The sequence below is a fragment of the Oryx dammah genome, unplaced genomic scaffold (genome assembly GCF_014754425.2).
Source record: "Oryx dammah isolate SB20612 unplaced genomic scaffold, SCBI_Odam_1.1 HiC_scaffold_28, whole genome shotgun sequence".
NCBI lineage: Eukaryota > Metazoa > Chordata > Mammalia > Artiodactyla > Bovidae > Oryx > Oryx dammah.
In genome coordinates this window covers 49696324-49721221 of record NW_024070212.1, presented here as the reverse complement: position 1 = coordinate 49721221, position 24898 = coordinate 49696324, and the positions used below count along the sequence as shown (strand labels likewise).

At 38.9% G+C, this 24898-nt stretch overlaps 2 protein-coding genes across 3 annotated transcripts in view; both read left to right on the top strand.

Moving 5' to 3' along the window:
* The window catches only part of EPHX4 (epoxide hydrolase 4), a 35588-nt gene extending 21153 nt beyond the window's left edge, over positions 1-14435 (top strand). For both annotated transcript variants that reach the window (XM_040232329.1, XM_040232330.1), the window contains 2 exons: positions 203-351; positions 13768-14435. In XM_040232329.1, coding sequence (XP_040088263.1) covers positions 203-351; positions 13768-13999 — 381 coding nt within the window. In that variant the 3' untranslated portion in view covers positions 14000-14435. The remainder of the gene's footprint in view (positions 1-202; positions 352-13767) is intronic.
* A 2321-nt stretch (positions 14436-16756) lies between these two features.
* On the top strand, positions 16757-18533 carry LOC120856539 (lysophosphatidylcholine acyltransferase 2B-like). The gene has a single exon (XM_040231918.1). It carries the CDS (start codon positions 16757-16759, stop codon positions 18413-18415), a length of 1659 nt encoding a protein of 552 aa, XP_040087852.1. The 3' UTR covers positions 18416-18533.
* The last annotated feature ends 6365 nt before the right edge of the window (positions 18534-24898 follow it).

Sequence of the window (24898 nt, the reverse complement as noted above, 5' to 3'; positions counted from 1 at the left end):
ACTAAAGGGAAGAATATAAAAAAAAAAGCCAGGTCGGCAGAAATGTATAAAATGTGCTTGTAAACAATGAGGTCTCCAACCTGGCTACAGCAGAAGTTGGGAGCAATCACTGCACACTGACCATCATTCTCTTTCAAAAGCCAAATATTTAGTTACTGTTAAGTAGCTGAAAAGTCTTAATTATTCTTTTCTCACTTACCAGGCTTTGAAACATCTGTTTACTAGTCACAGCACTGGCATTGGAAGAAAAGGATGTCGACTAACAACAGAAGATCTTGAAGCTTACATTTATGTTTTTTCTCAGCCTGGAGCATTAAGTGGTCCAATTAACCATTACCGAAATATCTTCAGGTCAGTATAATTTGTTCTTTTTAGTTAAACAAAATATTCATTCCATACAGAGCCAATATTCGATTTTTAAGATTAAGTTCACCATTTATCCAGATACTCAAATTATTTTGGTTTTTATAAGTTGCATAATCTTTTTTATAGAAAATTAAATATATGGAAAAATAGAGAGAATAATACAGTAGCTATCCCATGTAGGGGTAACTTGTTTTATCCGTAACTCTATCCACTTCTGTCCCTTTGGATTTTGAATAGATGTATATTTTTAGTTATATTTTTAAATAATCATTTTAAAAATATCTGTTAAGCACTTTCCATATTCTGGACTATGCCAGTACTCAGAATACTATAATGAGCAAAATGAGACAAGGTCCTTGATCTCACAAAACTTGTAGCTGAGTAGAGAAAACAGCATCAAGCAGACAACTGCAGTAATGAATGTATGGTTATAAACTAACATAAAGACTTTGAAAGAAAGGGATGAGAATGGAAGAAATAATTTTGAATGAGGAAATTAAGGATGAGTTTGGTATTGACTGGATAAAGTTTGGGATAGGGAGACTGGCATTCCAGAAAAAGGAAACAGCCTCTTCCAAGGCTGTGCAGGAAGATGGAAGGCTATGGTTTTAAGTAACAAAGTGGCAGAGCACAGAAAGTGAGGATGCAAAGAAGAGAAGGGAATGAGAATGAGTCTGAGAGGTAGGCAGTGGCTGGTGAAGCAGAGCCTAGGAGACTGTATTACGAGCCGTGAATGTGAAGCCAGTGAATGAGTTTCAAGCAGAAAAATGATCCAATTTGTATTTGGATATATTCACTCAATATGGAGAATGTGTTGAAAGAGTGAATGTGGTGAAACTTCAGAAATCCAGGTTAAAGAAGATGGCAGCTTGAACTATTCCAAAAGCAATAGAGATGGGGAGAATGGGTAGATTTAAGAGATATTTAAGAGAAAAGTTGACACAGTTGGTAATGGGTTGGATGGGGAACTGAGAAGAAGAGAGATGTCAAAGATGACTCCTGAATCCCTGCCATGAACAACTCTACAGATACTCAGGCCAATCACTGAGACAGAAAGTACTAGAAGAGAACTCATTTTGAGGTCGTTAATTTTATGACCTTAGACTAGTTGGGTTTGAAATGGTGCCTTAGATTATTCAAATAGTCAGTAGGCTACGAGGGTCTGGAACTCAGAGGAGAGAATCTGGGGTGAGGATATGTGATATCTTGGAGTCACTAACAGATAAATGAGGCTTTTGTTTCCGAAGATATTGTCTAGAGAGAAAATATAGTGTGAAAGATAAGACATGGAAATTTGTTTGAGTTTGGACTCTACATAGGAGAAAAAAGATTCTCTTTGAGTATTAGCAGCCACAGACTGCCTTAAAAATGTTTAGGGGTTTGAATTTATGCTACTACCATAATACTAGAAGTCTTAGGGGAAAAATTCTATTTTAACATCATCATAGGCTGGTAACACTCCCTAGGAAACCTAGCAGAAACAAAGACAGAATCTCTCTGGAAGATATACCTCAATTCAGGCTCACAATATCCCCACAGATAAGGTCCACTGAAGATGAGCTGATAATCCAAATTATAAACAATACCAACCCACCAATAGTGAGTCAGAACACAATTGCAGCAGAACTCCTAAAATTTTAAAATAATAGAAGTAATAAAGACTGTAAAGTAAGTTTAAATTATTAAATATATGAAAGAATAAAAATATGAGTAAAGAATAAGAAAAATATCATGACAGGGTGGAAAGGGCTGAAAAGAACCAAAAGAACTTCTAGAAATGAAAAGTATGTATTGAAGTCTTAAAGTCCATAAGTAAGTTAAAGAGCAGGTGAGACAAGCTAAAGAGGATTATGAATTGGAAGGCAAATCTAAAAAGAATTACCTAGAATATAACTTAGAGAGATAAAGAAATGAAAATACAAAAGACAGGTTATATTTGACATGTACAATAGAATTAGAAACCATATAGATAGATAAATGATAGCTAGATAAAGTTGGAAATCACTCACATATAATATATATGTAATAATTTGTCTTCTAGTAAAATAAAATAATAGAAATAGAATGCATTATTTACAAACCAGTAGAAAGGGACTAGAAAACTATCAATTCAAAAGAAGGCAGGAAAGGAAAAAAAGGAAGCAAAGCAGGGTAAATAGAAAGCACAAAATAAGATGTCAAAAACAATTTCAATATGTCAATAAACACAATGAATATTAATGTGTTACACCTACCAGTTAAAAAACAAAATGTCAGATTTGATTGAGACATAAGTAAATCACAAAGACACAAAACGTTTGAAAGTAAGAAGATAGAAAAAAGTTGTAGCAGGTGTTACTTTAAATGAAACAAAATCTCTCAAAGTCTTTGAATATGAAATCCATGAGACTATATGAATGAAAAGAGAAGTAAATCCACATCTTCTTTTTTGACTAACAACAATAACAAAATGTACAAGTATAAAAATATATGTGTATTTTTTGCAAAATAGAGATGTTCATTTAAAAGGTACTTGTAATAGTCACTCAGTCATGTCCTGGACTCTTTTTGACCCCATGGACTGTAGCCTGCCAGGCTTCTATCTCCATGGAATTCTCCATGCAAGAATACTGGAGTGGGCTGCCATTCCCTTCTCCAGGGAAACTTCTCGACACATGGATCCAACCCAGGTCACCTGAGTTGCAGACAGATTCTTTACCATCTGAGCCACCTGGAAAGTCCCAAAAGGTACTTGTAGGTAATAATTTATCAAGCAAGGTAGACAGACATTGCAAAGGCTACAGGTTATATTTTATAGGATATAGCAACATTGTCTGAAGTTCATGTAGTCATTTGCTTTTCACAAATAACATCTAAGAGAGTTATTATGAGAGAAAAATACATTTTCACAGAAGTCTAAATTGTGGACAGGAGATATGAATGCTGGTTTTAAATGTTCTCAATTTATCCCTTTATCAGAGGGATAGCTTTGTGATGCAAACAGTATGTTTTCAGTAGCTATAAGGAAAGAGGGAAAATATTCTCATATTTTTGAGATTCTTTTACTAACAATTAATCATTCATTAGGCAATGGCACCCCACTCCAGTACTCTTGCCTGGAAAATCCCATGGACAGAGGAGCCTGGTAGGCTGCAGTCCACGGCATCGCTAAGAGTCAGACACAACTGAGCAACTTCACTTTCACTTTTCACTTTTCGCTTTCATGCATTGGAGAAGGAAATGGCAACCCACTCCAGTGTTTCTTGCCTGGAGAATCCCAGGGATTCTGGTGGGCTGCCGTCTATGGGGTCGCACAGAGTCGGACACGACTGAAGTGACTTAGCAATCATTCATTAGGAGGACTTGCATTCCCAAGAGTAAGCTCTAGAATCCTGTTAATTAGCTTGGAGAGAAAAAAACAAAACAAAACAAAATGGAGGCCTGTGAAGTTCAAAACTCACAGTTTTACCTAAAGGCAAAAGATAATTTTAAACTAGATTGTTGTAGGTTAATGTTAGTTCCTCAGTTGTGTCCAACTCTTATGCGACTCCATGGACTGTAGCCTGCCAGGCTCCTTTGTCCATGGAATTCTCCAGGCAAGAATACTGGAGTGGTTTGCTGTTCCCTTCTCCAGGGTATCTTCCCGACCCAGGGATGGAACTTAGGTCTCCTGTACTGCAGGCAGATTCTTTACTGTCTAAGCCACCAGGGAAGCCCCTGCTGTAGGTTAAATCTAGCTCAAACCTTCTGAAAGCCTAACTGACCCTTGACTCTTTTTACATACAGTAATTAAGGTAATACAAAAAAGTAATACAAAAAAGATCTTCACAACCCAGATAATCACGATGGTGTGATCATTCACCTAGAGCCAGACATCCTGGAATGTGAAGTCAAGTGGGCCTTAGGAAGGATCACTACGAACAAAGCTAGTGGAGTTGATGGAATTCCAGTGGAGCTATTTCAAATCCTGAAAGATGATGCTATGAAAGTGCTGCAGTCAATATGCCAGCACATTTGGAAAACTCAGCAGTGGCCACAGGACTGGAAAAGGTCAGTTTTCATTCCAATCCCAAAGAAAGGCAATGCCAAAGAATGCTCAAACTACCGCACAATTGCACTCATCTCACACGCTAGTAGTTATGCTTAAAATTCTCCAAGCCAGGCTTCAGCAATACGTGAACCATGGACTTCCATATGTTCAAGCTGGTTTTAGAAAAGGCAGAGGAACCAGAGATCAAATTGCCAACATCTGCTGGATCATCAAAAAAAAAAGAGAATTCCAGAAAAATATCTATATCTGCTTTATTGACTATGCCAAAGCCTTTGACTGTGTGGATCACAATAAACTGTGGAAAATTCTGAAAGAGAAGGGAATACCAGACCACCTGACCTGCCTCTTGAGAAATCTGTATGCAGGTCAGGAAGCAGCAGTTAGAACTGGACATGGAAGAACAGACTGGTTCCAAATAGGAAAAGGAGTACATCAAGGCTGTATATTGTCACCCTGCTTATTTAATTATATGCAGAGTACATCATGCGACATGCTGGGCTGGAGGAAGCACAAGCTGGAATCAAGATTGCCGGGAGAAATATCAGTAACCTCAGATATGCAGATGACACCACCCTTATGGCAGAAAGTGAAGAACTAAAGAGCCTTTTGATGAAAGTGAAAGAGGAGAATGAAAAAGTTGGCTTAAAGCTCAACATTCAGAAAACGAAGATCATGGCATCCGGTCCCATCACTTCATGGCAAATAGATGGGGCAACAGTGGAAACAGTGGCTGACTATTTTCTTGGGCTCCAAAATCACTGCAGGTGATGATTGCAGCCATGAAATTAAAAGACACTTACTCCTTGGAAGGAAAGTTATGACCAACCTAGACAGCATATTGAAAAGCAGAGACATTACTTTGCCAACAAAGGTCCGTCTAGTCAAGGCTATGGTTTTTCCAGTGGTCATGTATGGATGGGAGAGTTGGACTATAAAGAAGGTTGAGCACCGAAGAATTGATGCTTTTGAACTGTGGTGTTGGAGAAGACTCTTGAGAGTCCCTTGGACTGCAAGGAGATCCAACCAGTCCATCCTAAAGGGAATCAGTCTTAGGGGTTCATTGGAAGGATTGATGTTGAAGCTGAAACTCCAATACTTTGGCCACCTGATGTGAAGAGCTGACTCATTAGAAAAGACCCTGATGCTGGGAAAGATTGAGGGCAGGAGGAGAAGGGGATGACTGAGGATCAGATGGTTGGATGGCCATCTGATCACTGACTCAATGGACATGGGTGTGGGTGGACTCTGGGAGTTGGTGGTGGACAGGGAAACCTGGCGTGCTGCAGTTCATGGGGTCGCAAAGAGTCAGACACGAGTGAGCAACTGCACTGAACTGGACTGAACTGGATCAAGGTCAAGTACATCATTAAAAACAAGGTTATACAAATATAATGACTACAAATAAAGTATAGTACATTATATTCAGATATGAAAATCACCCTAAGGTCTCCCCAGGACCATACTTCCATCCAAGGACTCTCCAAAATTTGGACCCAAGGAATCATAATGAACTTGGAATTGGACTAGTTATAGGAATAGCCTGCAGAAACATCTTTGAAAGTCTAAACTTATAACAAAGCAAAATCTGACAGACTTACAAGAAAAAAATGGCAAATTCACAGTTACTATTGGAGATTTTCATCCACCTCTCTCAGAAGCTGATCAATCAAGCAGAAAATTAATAAGGATATAGATTTAAACAATCCAATTAACATCTTTAATGTGATGATCAACTCTAGAATCCTGCACCCAACAATGAGAAAATACACAATATTTTTAAGCACATATCATATTTATAAGGATTGACTTTTACATACTGGACCATAAAGCAAGCCTTAACCAAAGGATCAGTATCATATAGACTGTGTTCTCTGAACACAATGAAGTGGGAAATTGACAGCAACAAACTTTTAGAAAACTCAATACAGTCAGAAAAATTTCAAACTTCTATATCACTTGTGGATCAAAAAAATCATATCAGAAACTAGTAAACACAGAAAAAAAGTATCACAGCCTGTAGAATACAGTTAAAACAATACTTAGAAATATATTTATGGTTTTTCATGCTTATATTAAGGAAAGAAGATTTAAACTAGGGAGCTAAGAATTCAACTCAAGATATTTGGAAAAGAAGAACATATAAATAAAAATAAATTAGAAGGAAAATAAAATTAGGTAAAAAGCAGAAATTAATACAATAAATAACAAAGACCAATAGAGAGAATCAACAAAAGCAGATTTTTTGAACACTATTAATATAATTAATATATTATCCTTCCCTGGACTTCCCTGGTGGCTTAGATGGTAAAGCGTCTGCCTACAATGTGGGAGACCCAGGTTCAGTCCCTGGGTCGGGAAGATCTCCTGGAGAAGGTAATGGCAACCCACTCCAGTATCCTTGCCTGGAAAATCTCATGGACAGAGGAGCCCAGTGGGCTACAGTCCACGGGGTTGCAAAGAGGAGGACACGACTGAGTGACTTCACTTCACTAATATAGATAAACTTTTGGCAAGATTGGTGTAAAAAAGGCATGAACAAACTATATCAGGAAGGAGAAAATAGACATAAATACAAACATACCAGATATTAAAATATAAAATTTATGTTAATAAATTTGAGAATCTTGTCAACATGGGGAGTTTTTAGGAAAAGCTTAACACACAAAACTGATTCATGAAGAACTAGAAAAACCTGAATAGATATACACAGTAAAGAAATTGGGTTATTAATTTAAGCATATGTACAAACTACATATAAATACACACCCATACAAAGAGGCGTAAGTGGTTTTACACATAAATTCTACCTCAGAAAATCCCACTCTTTTTTTGGTGATTATTTATGTATTTTTGATTACACTGGGTCTTCGGTGCGGTGATGTCTTTCTGTGGTTGCAGTGAGCGGGGGCTTTTCCATGTTGCAGTGCGGGGGCTTCTCACTGTGGTCAATTCTCTTGTCATGGGGCATGCACGGGCTCTAGAGCAGAAGGGCTTCAGTAGTTGAAACTCATGGGCCTCATAGCAGGTGTGCTTCAGGAGTTGTGGCTTATGGGCTCTAGAGTATGAGCTCAGAAGTTGTGGTGCATGGGCCTACTTACTCCATGCATGTGGGATCTTCCTGGATCAGAGATCACACCCATGTCTCCTGCTTTAGCAGACAGATTCTTTACCAATGAGTCACTGGGGAAGCCCCAGAAAACCCCACTCTTAAACAGACTCGGCTCTTTCAGACATTATAAAAAGAAGGTATATATTTCAGCTCATTTTCTCAGGTTGGTATAACTTCCGTAACAAAACAAGACAAGGACTGTATAACACAGGAAATTAGATCAAGTTATGTTGTAAATATAGATCCAAAATTCAAAATAAAATACTGTCAAACAGAATCTAGCATGCATTAACAATTACACCTAACAGCATTAAAACCCATTAACTTACCACATTAACAGATTAAAGGGAAAAATAAGATCATCTAGGTAAATTAAGAAAAAGCATTTATTAAAATCCAACACATCTTCTAGCTACTATGTAGACTAGAAACAGAGGATAGAAAGAGGACCTCAGATAAACCTGAACTGCCTGAAGGGATATTTCTGGGGAAAAGACATTTGCTTTACTCAGTTGTCCAAGAAAAAAACTCAGGGGTTTGTACTGGTTATTTGCACCTGGGGCACTGGCAGGTATATAAAAATATATTCCGGGAATCAGCCAAGAGGATCAAAAACCTCCACTAAAAGGGCAAAATACTTTGTGGTACTGTTCACAACTGTATTTTCATGGGAAACTGGGGGACCTGAGAAGTCCTAGTTCTATCTAAGAGAATAATACATTATTTCCTGCTTTATAAAATCATCTCTGTAAGTTTTCTTCTCATTTGCCATTAAACTTGATATTCTCTGTGTCTATTAGTGTCTTTCTGTTAATCATATTAGGCTTCCCTGGTGGCTCAGATGGTAGAAGAATCTGCCTTCAATGCAGGAGACCAGGGTTTGATCCCTGGGTCAGGAAGATATCCTGGAGAAGGGAATGGCAATCCACTCCAGTATTCTTGCCTGCAGAATTCCATGGACAGAGGAATTCTGTTAATCATATTATGGTTCCATTATGACAACAATCCAGAAGGTATTTCTGTCTACCAGAAACCTGTAGTAAACATCATACCTTGTGATGAAACACTGAAAACATTCCCTTGAAAAATAAAGACTAAACTTGTCTGCTATAACTGCTTCTCTTCTCTTCACCACTGTATTGAAATCTTAGCTAGCACATTAAAAAAAACAAAACTGAAGTTTATGTATAGATAATGTAGTTATATGGGCTTCCCCCAGGGCACTGGTGGTAAAGAACCCACCTGCCAATGCAGGAGACACAAGAGATGCTGGTTCAATCCATGGGTCAGAAAGATCCCCTAGAGAAGGGAACGACAACCCACTCCAGTTTTCTTGCCTGGAGAATCCCACTGACAGAGGAGCCTGGCAGACTACAGTCTTTGAGGTTGCAAGGAGTTAGACACGACTGAAGCGACTTAGCACACACACACACACACACACACACACAGTGTAGTTATATGGGCTTCCCAGGATGGCGCTAGTGGTAAAGAATGTGCTGGCCAATGCAGGAGACTCGGTAGGAAGATCCCCTTGAGTAGGAAATGGCAACCCACTTCAGTATTCTTGCCTGGGAAATCCCATACGCAGAGGAGCCTGGCGAGCTACAGTCCATGGGGTTGCCAAGCGTCGGACATGACCGAGCAACTGAGCAGGCAAGCATGCAATGTAGTTATACATTTAGAGAAAGGGAAAATCTACAGAAAAAAATTATTAGAACAAAAACAGTTCAGCAAAGTTGGCATACATAAGGTTACTATATGAAAATTACAATCTTATAAACCAACAATAGTTATAAAACATTTTAAAAATAGATATACCTACGATAGCAACAAAAATATTAGGTATAAAGGAATGACTCTAACAAAAGATGACCTTTATGGATTATCAAAATGTATTGGAAGCAATAAAGAATATGAGCTAGGGGCCTTGTCTATTTACTAACCCATAGAGAAGTATTTTAATCTTTTAACATTGATACAGACTTGCTGATGTAAACTACTGAAAATAACCCTCGTTTATCATCTTTACAAGTGGAAAACTTCAATATCATAACATTGTTGATTTTTCCCACATTAATCTATAAACTTAATAAAATTTCAATCAAAACTGTCAGAAAGTTTTTCATGAAACGTAACAAGCTGATTTTAAAATTTGTATGGGGGAGCACAAGGCTGAGACAATTTTAAAGAATTTTAAAGAATTCAATTTTAAAGAAAAGAATAGGTAGGTAACTAACCCTGTCAGGAGGCTTCCCTGGTAACTCAGCTGGTAAAGAATCCACCTGCAATACAGGAGACCCCTGTTTGATTCCTGGATCTGGAAGATCCCCTAGAGAAGGGATAGGCTTCTTCCAGTATTCATGAATTAATATTATCTAGAGTTTATAAAGAATGTCTCCAAATCAATAAGGAAAAGACAACCCAATCAAAAATAAGTAAAGGATTTGAAATGGCAGTTTGCAGAAAAGGGATCTAGGGGCTTCCCTGGTGGCTCAGCGGTAAAGAATCTGCCTGCCAATGCAGGAGACACAGGTTCAATCCCTGGTCCCGGAAGATCCCACATGCCTTGAGGCAGCTAAGCCCATGTACCACAGCTGTCGGGCCTGTGCTCTAGAGCCCAGGAACCACAGCTACTGAGCCCACTGCTGCAACTACTGAAGCCCATGTGCCCTAGAGCTGTGCTCTTCCACAGCAAGAGATGGCACCACAGTGAGATGTCCTGACACTGCAGTGAAGAGCAGCCCCTGCTCACTGCAACTAGAGAGAAGCCTGGGTACCAACAGAGACCCAGCACAGCCAAAAAATATATATATATCTATATATATAAATTATATATATATATATTTTTTTTTAAGGGCTCTGTCAGTAACACGAAAGATGCTCCACCTTAGTAGTGGGACATAGGTTTTACTGCTTGTGATAGAGACCTAAAGTAACTGGTGTTAAAAACGTTAATAGTCTAAGGCTAATATGGTGGCTATATTGTGTGCAGTCATCAAAGCTGTTAGGTCACTCTTTGGTCAGAGATCTTGGTCTTTCTATTTTGTTATTCTGCCATCCTTCATGTATTGTCCTTATCTGTGTGGTTCAAGATGGTTTAACAACACATCTGCATTTCAGTGAGTGGAAAGTGAGAAAGGGAAGGGGCAGGCATATTGGACACAACTTAGATGATGCCCAAATCATTTCTCATAAACCACATACCCTCAGCTTGCTGCAAGAACCCTGGGAAACATAGTCAGTCTTCATTCTGGATGGTCCTTTGGCCAGCTAATAATTGGATTTTCTATCATTGTGGTAGAAGGGAAGAAGTTTGGGAAGCAGTCTCTACCATAACAGGTAAACAAAGTATTTTACACTCATTTGATTGGAAAAAAAAAATTAAACTTTTGAGAACAAGTGTTGGCAATAGTATGGTACAAAGCAAATTCTTAAATGCTGAGAGTGGAGCATATGGTCAGTTTGGAAAACAACTTGTAATATTGATGACATGCATATTCTCTGAGGTGGCAAGTCTGTTTAGGGGATACACTGAAAGAAACCTCTCCCACATGGGCACAAGTGGATGGTTACAAGAGTGAGTCAGTATTATTTAAATTATCAAAATAATTAGAAGTTTTAAAATGTCCAACAAGAGAATGAATCACTTGTGATCCATTGTATATATAGTCAGACAATAGAAATGTATACAACAGTGAAAATAAATGAAGTAGAACTACATGTATCATCAATAGAGGAATCTTAAAAATATAATCTTAAGGCACAGAAGCAATTTGTGAAAGGATATCTGCAATCTGACACTATTTAATAAAGTTTTAAACACGGTGCCTCTATATACTGTTTATAGAAATACATATGCTGTATTTAGGGGGACTGGACAAATAGCATCCCTTTTTCCTGCCCAGTTTCTGAACCAGTTGAGAAATCACATAGGAGTTAGCAGATGAAAACCAAAATATGAACTTCATGACCCATAAAGGATAGATTGAAGACTGTGGCCCTCATATTAAATGAGAGCTGAAATGGTCTTGATAACTGTTGCCAGTCTAGACTTTAGAGCAGTTCACCTGTGGGAAAATGTAAAGGGTAAACTCACATCTCCTCAGCCCCTCAGTCCATCGGCTCCCTCGAATCTGATAAGAGAGGGAAGGAAAAAGAGAGTAAATCTCACCTCAGGACATATTATTTTATATACTCTCTTTAGTCCAGAACCCTGAATCAACAACCATCACTCAGCAGCCAGGGATGGGGCAAAGATCAAGGAGGGTTTAAGGAAAATCTCTCATAAAGGAAACTAAAGAAATGAATGAGAAGTATCCTAACACTTATAACCATCTCATGGGGACGGTAAGAACCAAATTTGACCTAGTTATTATTCCTAAGCCCTGTCTAACTCCCCAGGGACTGTAGCCCTCCAGGTTCTTCTGTCCATTTACCTATTCACAAAGAATTTAATTTTTAGGAGCATTACAACCAAATGATGGCCAGTTGCATGGAGTCAAAAGTTGTCTTTGGTGGACATATATGATATCCTGCACATTTTTTTTTAATCTCTCAATAGTATTTTATTTAAAAGTTCACAATTAGAGCACTTGTAATAACACAAAAAGTTTAAAAGTGACAAAGGCTGCCCTGTAGCAAAGATTTTTTTTGTATGGAGAAGGAACAAGGACTTTGTGCCTAAAATGTATAAAACTTAACATTGCATCAGGGGACTCAGTAGATCAACAGAATCTGTCCTCTGAAGGGAATGAACATACCTTCCAAGTTGTTCCAAAGTGGGCAGAAAGGAGTGTGCAGGGTATCATCCTGCATCCTGGCATTCCTAGGTTGATAGTATCCTATCAACCCCAAATAGACACACATTAGGGCTTTTCTATAACTAGTGAAAATATAATCCAGTGCTGGAGAGTGTCTAGTTAGATGTTCATTCTCATTCTAAGTTAACAGCAGTGAAATTAAGACCATCCCACCTTTCTGAAAAACAGCTTAGCAGAAGGTGTCAAAAGCTTTAGAAATATGGAATTCCACTTCTAGGGCTCTGGCCTAAAGAAATTAACTGAAATGCCAATAAAGATTTGGGCACAAAATCCTCACTGTAGCATGTAGCTTCACATAAAACATCCTCCTCTTCTTTTAACTGATGCTATCTTCTAAATATTCAATTATACAGGAAGAGTCAAATCATTTATCGGTTATTATGCCATAAACTAATGTTTTATAATTATTTTTGAAAAACCTTGTGAAATAAGAAAGTTATAATTTAATATAGAATTTATATATGTATATAGTGTATAAACTGTATATTTGCTGTACTTATGGTTTCAACTATATGCATAGAAAATGACCATCTTTTAAATGATGCAATTATGCATGATTTTATTCTTTATATTTTTCTGTATTTAAGAAAATATATAATAACTATATTTTAAAAAGAATCTCCTTGAAAAATAAATATAGTATCATGTAACATTAAAGTTCATTCCATATATATTTTCTGTCTTTTCAGTTCTAATTTTCACGTAAAATGCATTCGATTATCCAACAAATGATTAAAATATATTTAAACTAACACTGTTTAAAAGCTCCCTTTTATCACACCATTCAGAAATTCTGGTTTCCTTTTAAAAGAAATTATTCTTCAAGTGATGAATTTCATATTTAATTTATAGCCTTCATGATCAATTTTGCCATTCTCATCCAATTAAAACTTTTATTGGGCCCTTTGCTAAATAGACCTTTAAATTTTTTATGATACGGATTGATTGCCTGATGCAGTGTTTCTCAGTCGTGTATTTGTTTATTATCTTTCTTTGAGGCACACAGGCTTCACTCTCGTTGTGGCGCAGGCTCAGTAGTAGCAGCATATAGGCTTCTTTGCCCTGTGGCATATGGGATCCTAGTTCCCCAAACAGGGATCAAACCCACGTTCCTTGCTTTGGAAGGTAGACTACTAATCATTGGACCACCAGGGAAGTCCCCTCAACCATTTTTTGTCATCACCTCCCTTCAGAGCCTTTTTAGACATTTTTTCATAATTGCCCTCACCCCATAAAATTTTAATATCTGTTTATGTACTATGTGTATATTCATGGTTTATATCTAAAAAGTGTAAATTTTTTCACTCTCCCAAGAACTAATTTTCACCCCTTTGGTGGTGATACTGCCCTCCTTAAAAATGTGTGGCCTAAAGAAACATTTTGGGAAAATGTTATTTTAACTCTTACAATGAGTCTCAAGCCCACGTGTTTTGTTTTTATAGCTGCCTGCCTCTCAAACATCACATGGTGATCACTCCAACACTGCTGCTGTGGGGAGAGAAAGATGCATTTATGGAGGTTGAGATGGCTGAAGTCACAAAGATTTATGTTAAAAACTATTTCAGGCTAACTATTTTGTCAGAAACCAGTCATTGGCTCCAACAAGAACAACCTGACATAGTGAACAAATTGATATGGACATTTCTAAAAGAAGAAACACGAAGAAAAGATTGACTTTTTCTATGAGGAATCTATAATGGAATCTCCAAATAATTTTTAAAAATTGTTCATCAACTTCTTTAAGCTTCATTAGGAAAAAATTGTTTTAATGTGCTTTATTATAAATAAGTATCCTGACAGATGATATTGAAAAAAATCTGAGAATGTGTGAACTTGTAACCTGTTGATTTTCTTTTGTTGTATTTTGCGCAGAAAAGCATTTGCCTTAAAATGTATACACTTGGACAAAAAGGAAGTTGGAGAATGTGGCTCAATTTTGTGTTTTTTTTTTGCATTCTTTACCTTGTTAATATATGGTGCCTTTTACAAATGTATATTAAAGATTAGCTGTGCCATATTAAAAGGCAAATGTGCAGTGGTATAAATTTTTATTTTATTGTTCAAAAGTTCTTTTTACTATTTTTAACCATTAAAAAATTCTGTTATCAAATATCTTGGATTTATAGTATATTTATTAGTTTGAAAGCAAATATGACAAGGTGAATGTGCATCTTAAAATAGGCCATAAATACTACTTACACGGGGAAGTGTAACAAGAGAGAATATGAAGATTCTTACATTTACATACATAGTTATTAAACATTATAGGGAAGCAAGTCCATTAAATTGTTTGCCTTAATTCTCTAGCTAAATGGGTGAGAGATTTAGGAAAAGGATGAAAATGTCCTTTTGCTCCATTTAAAGCAAGAAGAAATGAATACTATACTTCCTATGTGCACGAGAATCTCAGCTCCACAGGGCAGAGACTTTTGTTTCATTAACTGACACAATGTCCAGCATCTAGAATAAGAGCCTGATTCTTTGCGTGAACTCAAATATTTGCTAAATGAATAAATAAATTATCTGATACACCGTTAGGCACTGTGGGGGAAATATGAAAGAAAAGTAATATCATAATATTGATCTTTCCCTTAAGAAGTATACACAGAATGCATGTGTGCATCTAAGTTGCTTTAGTCATGTCTGACTCTTTGCCACCCTATGGACTATGGGCCGCCAGGCTTCTCTGTCCATGGGATTCTCCAGGCAAGAATACTGGAGTGGACCACCATGCCCTCCTTCAGGGGATCTCCTTGACCCAGGGATCAAACCTATGTCTCTTATGTTTCCTGCACCACTAGCACCGCCTGGGAATGCAGTTAAATTAAACAAGGGTTCAAAAGAGTCATGAACATTACAAATAAGAGAAAGGAATTCCCTGGCCCAGTGGTTAGGACTTGACCCTTTCACTGCTGGGCCTAGGTTCAATCCCTGGTCGGGGAACTAAGATCCCACAAGGGTGTGGTGAAAAAAAAAAATAGGAAGAATTACAAAATAGAGGATGATGCCAACTTAAGAGATTACTACTCATTCTGTTGGGTTGCTCTCATTTGGAATGGGAGACAACCAGTAACAATGCCAAATCATGGCTTTTTTAGAGTCTACAACTGTGTTCCTAATGTTTCCCTCACTAAGCATAGTTCTGAGAAGTGACAGAAGTAAGTGGAATGTCTCTAAATATTCTTATTATCGTATCCTAGCAACATGTGTTTACCAATAAAAGCCCAGTTTTATATACACTGTGGTATATGAGGTACTTCTACCTCCTAACCTTGCAAGGTAGGGAGTATCACCACTTTAGAGATGTAAAAATGAGATTGATCACTGCCTACAGCATAAGAGTCAGAACCAGGATCTGACCTAGATCCATTTGGTTGTAAAGTCCATAATCTTTCCACTTAGATCACATTCTGTTTAACAGTCTTTGGTATCCATACTGCTCTTCCTGTTTTATGGGTAACCTGGTATATTCCAATAATTAGAAACATCTTTCAGAAACCTACAATTTGACTTTGAATTCTGAAGGAATTTAAATTAGCAAATAGCAAACAGGAATATTTGATACAGCAGATGCTACAAACTATAGCAGAGAGCCTGTTTCAACCAACTTTGATTATGCTTCCCTCTTGATCATTTTCAAAGGGCAGCAACTAAGGAAGGAACAAGACTTTATTGACCATGTGTCGTGACACAATAAAGTAATCCTGACTTATTTTAACAAAAGCCTGTTTCTGACAAATGTGATTTTAAGGTTTCTTGTTGTTGTTACTTATGTCACTTTGGAATGCTGACCAGTTCATCTGGACTAATATTAAGAACATGGGTCGAAACGTGCCGTGGCTGATCCTGGCCTATGATAATGGTGTTTTCTACTTTTCATTGGATGTTTCCATAGAAGAGTGCTTGCAACAGATATAAAGCCTCAGGGGTGCCATCAGTTAAACATGGTATAAAGAGACAGTCCTGTCTCTGCAGGAATCAATTTGTAGGAAGAGTAAATAAATTGACTTAACAATTGCCAAAGCATCTCACAGTAAGCAAACTTGACTGGTAAAGGCATTTAAATTAAAAAGTTGTGATTAACACATATTCATCTATTTGATAGGTCCTTAGTAGGTATATAATAGACAACAGAAGTTGTTATGTGAAAATAATTTACTAAGCATATATGTCAAAAGGAAGCCATTTACAAAAAAGCAGAAAAGATTGTACTGTTGATATGGTTCTAATTCTCCTGTTACATCATTTACCATTTTTGATTCTTCTGATTTTAAAGGTAATACATCATTTCCTATTAACTCACAATTGCCTCAAAGCGTTCCAATTATGTGCAAACAGAAAGAGCACTTAAATATAGGGAAGGGGTGCACTCCGGGAGCTGCCCCCAGATCCAAGCTACAGGCGTCCTGAGACTACGGAAAAGTTGGCCTCATGGCACAGCCCACCTTGGACTTCAAGCCTGCGAAGCTGGACTCCGAGTCTGCGGTGTTGAGCTCCACATCTCTGCCATTGGACTCCGAGGCTGCGGTGTTGAGTTCCACGTCTCTGCTGTTGGACTCCGAGGCTGCGGTGGTGGACGCCAAGGCTGCGTTGGAATCCGCCTTCAGCCGAGAGACTAACAAGTCCCTGTTCCCGCCGGCAGTGGACAACCCCTTCCTGCAGCACACGCATATCAGCGCGTGGCGCTGGGCCTACATCGTCCTCATGGGGACCGTGTTGGTGCCCGTGCGGGTGTCTTGCATTGCTTTCCTCATCATCTTCCTCTGGCCCATGGCTGCGCTTTCCACCATAGGCCGTCGTGCTCAACCAACCGAGCCGGCCAAGAACTGGAGAAGACTGGCGCGACCAACTCTAAAGCTCTTCTTTCAGGTGACTTTTTTTTTAGCAGGGTTCCTGGTTAAAGTGAAAGGGAAAAAAGCAACCCGAGATGAGGCCCGCATCTTCGTGGCAGCCCCGCATTCCAGTTTCTTTGATGCGATCGCCTGTGTCGTGGCAGGGTTACCCTCGGTGGTCTCTGCGAGTCAGAACGTGAATATCCCGGTGGCTGGGAAATTCTTATTGTCGACGCAGCCGGTGCTTGTGACCCGAGAGGACCCCAATTCCAGAAAGACCACCCGGGAGGAAATCCTGAAGCGAGTGACATCTAACAGAAAGTGGCCACAGATCCTGATTTTCCCAGAAGGAGTGTGTACCAACCGCAGCTGTCTGGTCACCTTTAAACTAGGGGCTTTCTCTCCAGGGGTGCCTGTGCAGCCAGTGCTGCTCAGGTACCCAAACCCCCTGGACACGGTGACCTGGACCTGGCAGGGGTTTACAGGCTTCCAGGCCTGTATGTTGACCCTGAGTCAACCATTCACCAGGGTAGAAGTCGAGTTTATGCCTGTTTATATTCCAAACGTCCAAGAGAAAAAAGACCCTGTCCTTTTTGCCAATACAGTGAGAATCATCATGGCCAATGCTCTTGGGGTGCCTGTGACAGACCACACTTACGAAGACTGCAGACTGATGATTTCTGCAGGTAACCTTCAACTACCCATGGAAGCTGGTTTGGTGGAATTTACAAAAATTAGCCAGAATTTAAAGTTAGATTGGGATAATATTCATCAGTACTTGGATAAATATGCTGAAATTGCAGTTGCCTCCAAAGGAGGGAAGGTAGGAATTGAGGACTTCGCAAATTATTTGAAACTCCCAATTTCAGAGCCCTTGCAACAACTTTTTGCCCTCTTTGACAGGAATAACGATGGCACCATAGACTTCAGAGAGTATGTGATAGGTCTGACCGTCCTATGCAATCCTGTCAACACTGAAAAGATTCTGCAAATGTCATTTAAGCTCTTTGATCTTGATAAAGATGGTTTCATAACTGAACAGGAATTAGCGGCTATACTTCGGGCAGCTTTTGGAGTACCAGATCTTGACGTTTCCACACTCTTTCGGGAGATAGCTGGACCAAACTCAGACCACATTTCATACAGGACCTTTAAGAAATTTGCCCTGAAGCATCCAGTATATGCCAAGTTATTTAGTTCATACTTAGACCTTCAGGCAGCCTATGTATATTCATTACCACAACCAGTACAGGCTTGATGATTGCATTCAGATGTTAAAGTCAGCCCTGAAAATGGTGAAGTAACATCCAAGTTGAAACTATGATTGAAATAAAAATTATCCTTTGAGGAAAAATACAGTGGTTTTTATTCTAAGTGGTCTGTGCACTTAATTATGATATTTAAAGTTTACTTAAGGAATATATATTTCAATTTGATTTTATAGTACCTAATTTTCTTCTTAAGATATTTTGTTTCAGAGTGGTCTAAAGGTAGAAAAATAAGAAATCTGCTTATAACTTTGTTCACTTAGCATGGTGCCTTTATTATTCTGCTTCAAGTAGGTAAAATAAGTAAATAAGTAAAAATGAAGTGTCTTCTTTTGCTAAAGTAAAGCCAGAGGAACATTATAGCCCACCACCTCTCCCTCATTGTTGCAGAGAAAATATCTCATTAAGAGCTCTATTAGCAATAAATACATTGTTGCCATCATTATTCTCTTCAAAAAGGATTGGATCTGCTGCATAAAGCCTTCTTTGCTCTTTCTCAGAGTGGACAATGTCCATATTTTACAAGACAAAATAAAAATAAACATCAGGAAGATATAGTACTGGTAGTACCATTGAAACAGTTATAAATGGCATAGCTGCCTGTATTTTTTTTTTAAGCTATGAAAGTGGTTATTGAGAATGTGAAAAGAAATCACAAGAGACTGCAATATCTGGAAAGCCAGCTAATATAATAGACATAGTTGTTATAAATACAGAAATTCTGAGAAATTCTGTTATGTATGATTCTCACCAAAAGTGGAAAAGTTTATAGTTGCATGTTCTGCATTACTGAGAATATTCCTTCCATTCTGACTAGGCACTCATGAAAACTGAGGCTTCTGCTTACTTTTTTGTACTTTCTTCATTATCCACATACTCCCAGCATCCTTTGCTATAAGACATCTTCACAGAGTGATGTGATCTTGAGCCCTAACCCTTCATGTCACTTTGTAGGACAAATCAGTGAAGTATTATTAGAAGCCATTCCTACACCAGGACAGGGAACTACAACTTATCCAGATGTAGAAGTGATTTTGAACCAATAAATATGCCTTGCTAACTCAAACTACTGTATCCACAACTCAGGTTGTGGCTGAATCCCCAGAATGCCTACAGCCACTTAATGCCACCAGATATGAAAGGACATTTGACTAAGGAGAAAGAGTCTTGATCACTTGTAGTCAAAATCTCTTACTTTTGCAAACCTTACAAAAACATACCCAAGTAGACACATTCCTAGGGCTTTGCACCTACTAGAGCTTTGCAAGGGCTTGTGCAAGTGGGGTCCCTAAAGCTTAAATGTTTATTAGTTAGCTTCCTGGTCCACTCCAGTACTCTTGCCTGGAAAATCCCATGGACGAAGGAGCCTGGAAGGCTGCAGTCCATGGGGTCACTGAGGGTTGGACACGACTGAGTGACTTTACTTTCACTTTTCACTTTCATGCTTTGGAGAAGGAAATGGCAACCCACTCCAGTGTTCTTGCCTGGAGAATCCCAGGGACGGGGGAGCCTGGTGAGCTGCCGTCTGTGGGGTCGCACAGGGTTGGACACGACTGAAGTGACTTAGCAGCAGCAGCAGCTTCCCAGTATTTTGAAAGAGTAGAAAGAAGAGATAAGAATGGGAGAAAGGTAAGCAGATGGAGAAAGCTTAAGGGAAAGAAAAAAATCAGATTTTGAAATAATTTCCATGCAGTTCAGATTTGAGAAAAGAAGATGGATAAGTGACGTTTCATAATCCACACTATTTTAGTCCATTTGGGCTGCTATAACAAAAATACCATAGGCTGGGTGCCTTAAACAACCAAAATGTATTTCTCACAACTCTGGAGGCTACAAGGTTTAAGATCACTGCACTGGCAGATTCAGTGTCTAGTGACAGCCTGCTTCTTGGTTCATAGATGTCTTCTCACTGTGTACTTACCTGGCCGAAGAGGCAGAGGGAGCTCTCTGAGGTCTCTCTTATTTATTTTTTCTAATTTTTATTTTTGGTTGTGCAGTATAGCTTGTAGAATCTTATTTCCTCTAGAAGGGCTTGAACCAGTGCCCTAGACAGCGAAAGCACATGGTCCTAATCACAGCACCTCTGCAGCATCCCCTGGACACTAATCACTCTTAGGCAGGCTCTTTCCTTGAGACATAATCATCTCCCCTTGGGGATGATCCTCCCTATCTCCAAATACTATCACATTGGGGATTAAGTTTCCACATATGAATTTTGGGAGGACACAAATATTCATTCTCTAGCACCCACCCAGAGTAATAGTCCCACGAAAATAGTGCACACATATGTAATTAAAATGCAGTAATTTTGTTTTAATTTTTATTTATTTGGCTGCACCGAGTGTTAGTTGTGGCATGCAGGATCTTTAACTGTAGCATGTGAACTCTTAAGATGTGGCATGTGGCACCTAGTTTCCCGATCAGGGATGAAATCTAAGTCCCTTGCAACAGGAGCCAGGAGTCTGCTTAACTACCAGGGAAGTCTCTGCTGCTGCTGCTAAGTCGCTTCAGTTGTGTCCGACTCTGTGCGACCCCAGAGACGGCAGCTCACCAGGCTCCCCCGTCCCTGGGATTCTCCAGGCAAGAACACTGGAGTGGGTTGCCATTTCCATCTCCAATGCATCCAAGTGAAAAGTAAAAGTGAAGTTGCTCAGTCGTGTCCAACCCTCAGCGACCCCGTGGACTGCAGCCATCCAGGCTCTACGCCCATGGGATTTTCCAGGCAAGAGTACTGGAGTGGGTGCCATTGCCTTCTCTGAGGGAAGTCCCTACAATGATCTTTTTAAATTGGAAATTACTCATTTAAATAAGAGATTTTACTTAAAAAAAGTTACCAAGGTATATTTTTATTCAAACAATGGTATTATAACTGAAATATTCAGTAAACTTTGAAATTATTTCTAATTAGATAGTGAGCTATACAAAATATGGGCTTTCCTGATGGCTCAGAGGTAAAAAATCTGCCTGCCAATACAGGAGACATAAGAGATGAGGGTTCACTCCCTGGGTCAGGAAGATTTCCTTGAGAAGGAAATGGCAACCCATTCCAGTATTCTTGCCTGGGAAATCCCATGGACAGAGTAGCCTGTTGGGCTGCAGTCCATGGGATGGCAAAAGAGTCGAACACGACTGAGCGACCAAACAACAACATACAAAATATCAGAATCATTATTTCATTACACTCTACAAAATGTTAAACACAGCTTTATCTAAACTCTCTTTAACACACAACATTTTTTATTGAAGTATATTTGATATATGATATATAAATAACAGGTGTACAGTATAGTGATTCATAATTTTTAAAGGTTATACTCCATGTATAGTTATTATAAAATATTGGCTATATTCCCTGTGCTATACAATATATTTTTGTAGCTTATTTTATACATAATAGTATACCTCTTAATTCCCTACTCCTATTTGCAACCCCTGTCTCTCTCCCCTATGGTATCCACTAGTTTGTTTTCTATCTCTGTAAAAGGTAACACTTAATCTTTTTATTGTAGAATGCATACAGATTAAAAACTATATCAAATCTGTAGCTAATAATAATTACATGAGTATATTATATATTATAAATATAATCTATTTTAAGATAAACACTGTTGCAGCTAACTCAGATCAAGACATTAAAACTTTTCAGCATACAAGTTCCTCTATGCCCCCAATCATAATTACAATCTCTTCCTTCTTCCCCAAATTAGATTATTTTCTTGATTTTTTATAGTTTCACTTTCTGTATCTCTTTACATTTTTATTACCTAAATATGCATACTTTGATACTGTGATGGTAAATTATATATGTTGTGAAATAATAGAAAATATGTATTGGCCTTTGCCCCAGTTCCTAATACAAAGTTCCTAAAAACTCTAGTATTTTCCTAAGTGATAGAGGATTAGGTTTCCCAGGTGGTGCTAGTGGTAAAGAACCCGCCTGCCGATGCAGGAGACGTAAGAGACGAGGGCTCACTCCCTGGGTTGGGAAGACTCCCTGGAGGAGGGCATGGGTACCCGCTCCAGCATGGCTGCCTGGAGAACCCCAGAGAGAGGAGCCTGGTGAGCTAGAGCCCGTAGGGTCGCAAAGAGCAGGACACAACCGAAGCGATTCGGCACCCGTGCAAGAGCATCAGGAGCGTCCTTTAGTTTCAACATTTGGTCTTCGACCCCCATTCTTGACATAGGGTTTCTAAATCCCTCAGGATTTTGTGAGTGATAGGAGACTCTTCTGTTCTTTTGAGATGACTCTTGGGCTTCTGGATCGGGGCTAGTCACCAGAAAGACCAACCCGTGATGAGAAGCTTGAAATCTTCACCCCTTCATTCTCTGGAGGGGCTGGAAAGAGAGTTAATGATCAGTCAACTTATGTGATGAAGCCTCCATAAAAGTCTTCAAAGCATAGATTTTGAAGAGCTTCTGGGTTGGTGAATACATGGAGGTGCTACCAGAGTTGCACAGTCAGAGAGGACATGGAAGCTCTGTGCCCTTTCCTATATAGCTTGCCTCTCTCCACTGGATGCTTACTTGTATCTTTTATCATATCCTTTTATAATAAACAGGCAAACAGGAAGAAAACTGTTCCCCTGGGTTCTGTGAGCTGCTCTAGCAAATTAATTGAACCCAAGCAGAGGATTATGGGAAACTTCTATTTATAGGTGATTGGTCCGAATGACAGTAAAAACCTGGACTTGCAATTGGCATCTGGAGGAGGGGGCAGTCTTGTGGGACTGAACCTTTAACCTGCTGGATCTGATGCTACCTCCACATAATGTCAGAGTTGAGTTAAATTGTCTGGCATCCAGCTGGTATCACAGAATTGGTTGGTGCGTGTAAAACACTCCACGTATTTGGTGTCATAAATGTTGTGAATGTGGTGGTAGTGTGAGAGTAAAGGAGAGACACACAAGAAGAGAAGAGTGAATATTTTCTAAACATATGTCCACTTGGCTAGGCCATGGTACCCATATATCAGTATTTGGTCAGTCATTATTCTAGATGTAAAGGTATTTTTTAGATGAGATTAACATTTAAGTGAGAAGACTTTGAGTAAAGCATATTACTTTCTATAATATGAGTAGGTCTTTCAGAAAGGATAATTTAAATAAGATAATTAAACATTTATTCTGCCTTGGCAGTATGAAATGTATATCTGAATATCCAGTATGTCTAATAGATGAGGGAGAATTCTTCTTTACAAGAAGATTTCCAGCAAATTTCTATCAAATAAATGTAGAAAGAGTGATAGAATTATAAAATGATTTTACTCCACAGTTAACTGATTAAAGTGAGTCTTCCACAGATAAAACTATCAGATGAAAATTAATGGTATATTTTAGCAACATTAAACTGGGGATAACTAAAAATTATGTGCCTTCTGATTTGATTCAAAATGAATTACTTCTTGTAGAAGGCTGAATAATGCCTGCTCTGCTCCCTCTGCCCCGAAAGATGTCCATGTTCCTAATTCTAGAATCTGTGAATGTGTTAGGTTACATGGCAAAGGGGAATTAAAGTTTCAGATGGAATTAAGGTTGCTAATTAGATGGCCTTAAAGTTGCTCAGTCGTGTCCGACTCTTTGCGACCCCATGGACTGTAGCCCACCAGGCTCCTCCATCCATGGAATTTTGCCATTTCCTTCTCCAGGGGATCTTCCTGACCCAGGGATTGAACCCAGGTCTCCCACATTGCAGGCAGATGCTTTTACCATTTGAGCCACCAGGGAATCCCCAAACAAGGAGATTCTCCTGGATTATCCACTTTGTCCGCAGTAATCACAACAGTCCTCAAGAGAGGGAGAAGGAAGGAGAAGACTTCAGGATGATGCAGTGTAAGAAGGACCCAGCCTGTTAGTTTTCATGATGGAGAAGCAAAGCCAAGGACTAAAGAACAGAGGCAGCCTTGAGAAGCTGGAAAAGGCAAGGAAACTCTGCCCTAGAGCCCTCAGTAAGGGATGCGGCCTGGCCCAAGCTGGATTTTAGCCCAGTGAGATCCACATGGGACTTCCAACTTATAGAATTGAAAGTAAAAAATATGTATTGTTTTTAAGCCACAAAGTCTGTAGTGATTTGTTAAAGCAGCAATAGAAAACTAATATACCACTTATAAAATTGTTTTTACTAAAAAGTTGAACTTGAATAAAATGAACCAGAGATCAAATTATCAAGATTCGCTGGATCATGGAGAAAGTGAGAGTTCCAGAAAAGCATCTACTTCTGCTTCATTGACTACCTAAAGCCTTTGACTGTGTGGATCACAACAAACTGTGGAAAATTCTTAAAGACATGGGAATACCAAGCCACCTTACCTGCCTCCTGAGAAACCTATATGCAGGTCATAAGCAACAGTTAGAAGTAGACATGGAACAACTGATTGGTGAAAAATTGGGAAAGGAGTACATCAAGGCAGTATAGTGTCACCATGCTTATTTAACTTATATGCAGAGTGCATTCTCCTGCGTGCTCAGTCGATCAGT

What these genes read in the sequence shown, in the direction of transcription:
- LOC120856539 (XM_040231918.1), top strand. Translation starts at nt 16,757, where the DNA reads ATGGCACAGCCCACCTTGGACTTCAAGCCTGCGAAGCTGGACTCCGAG.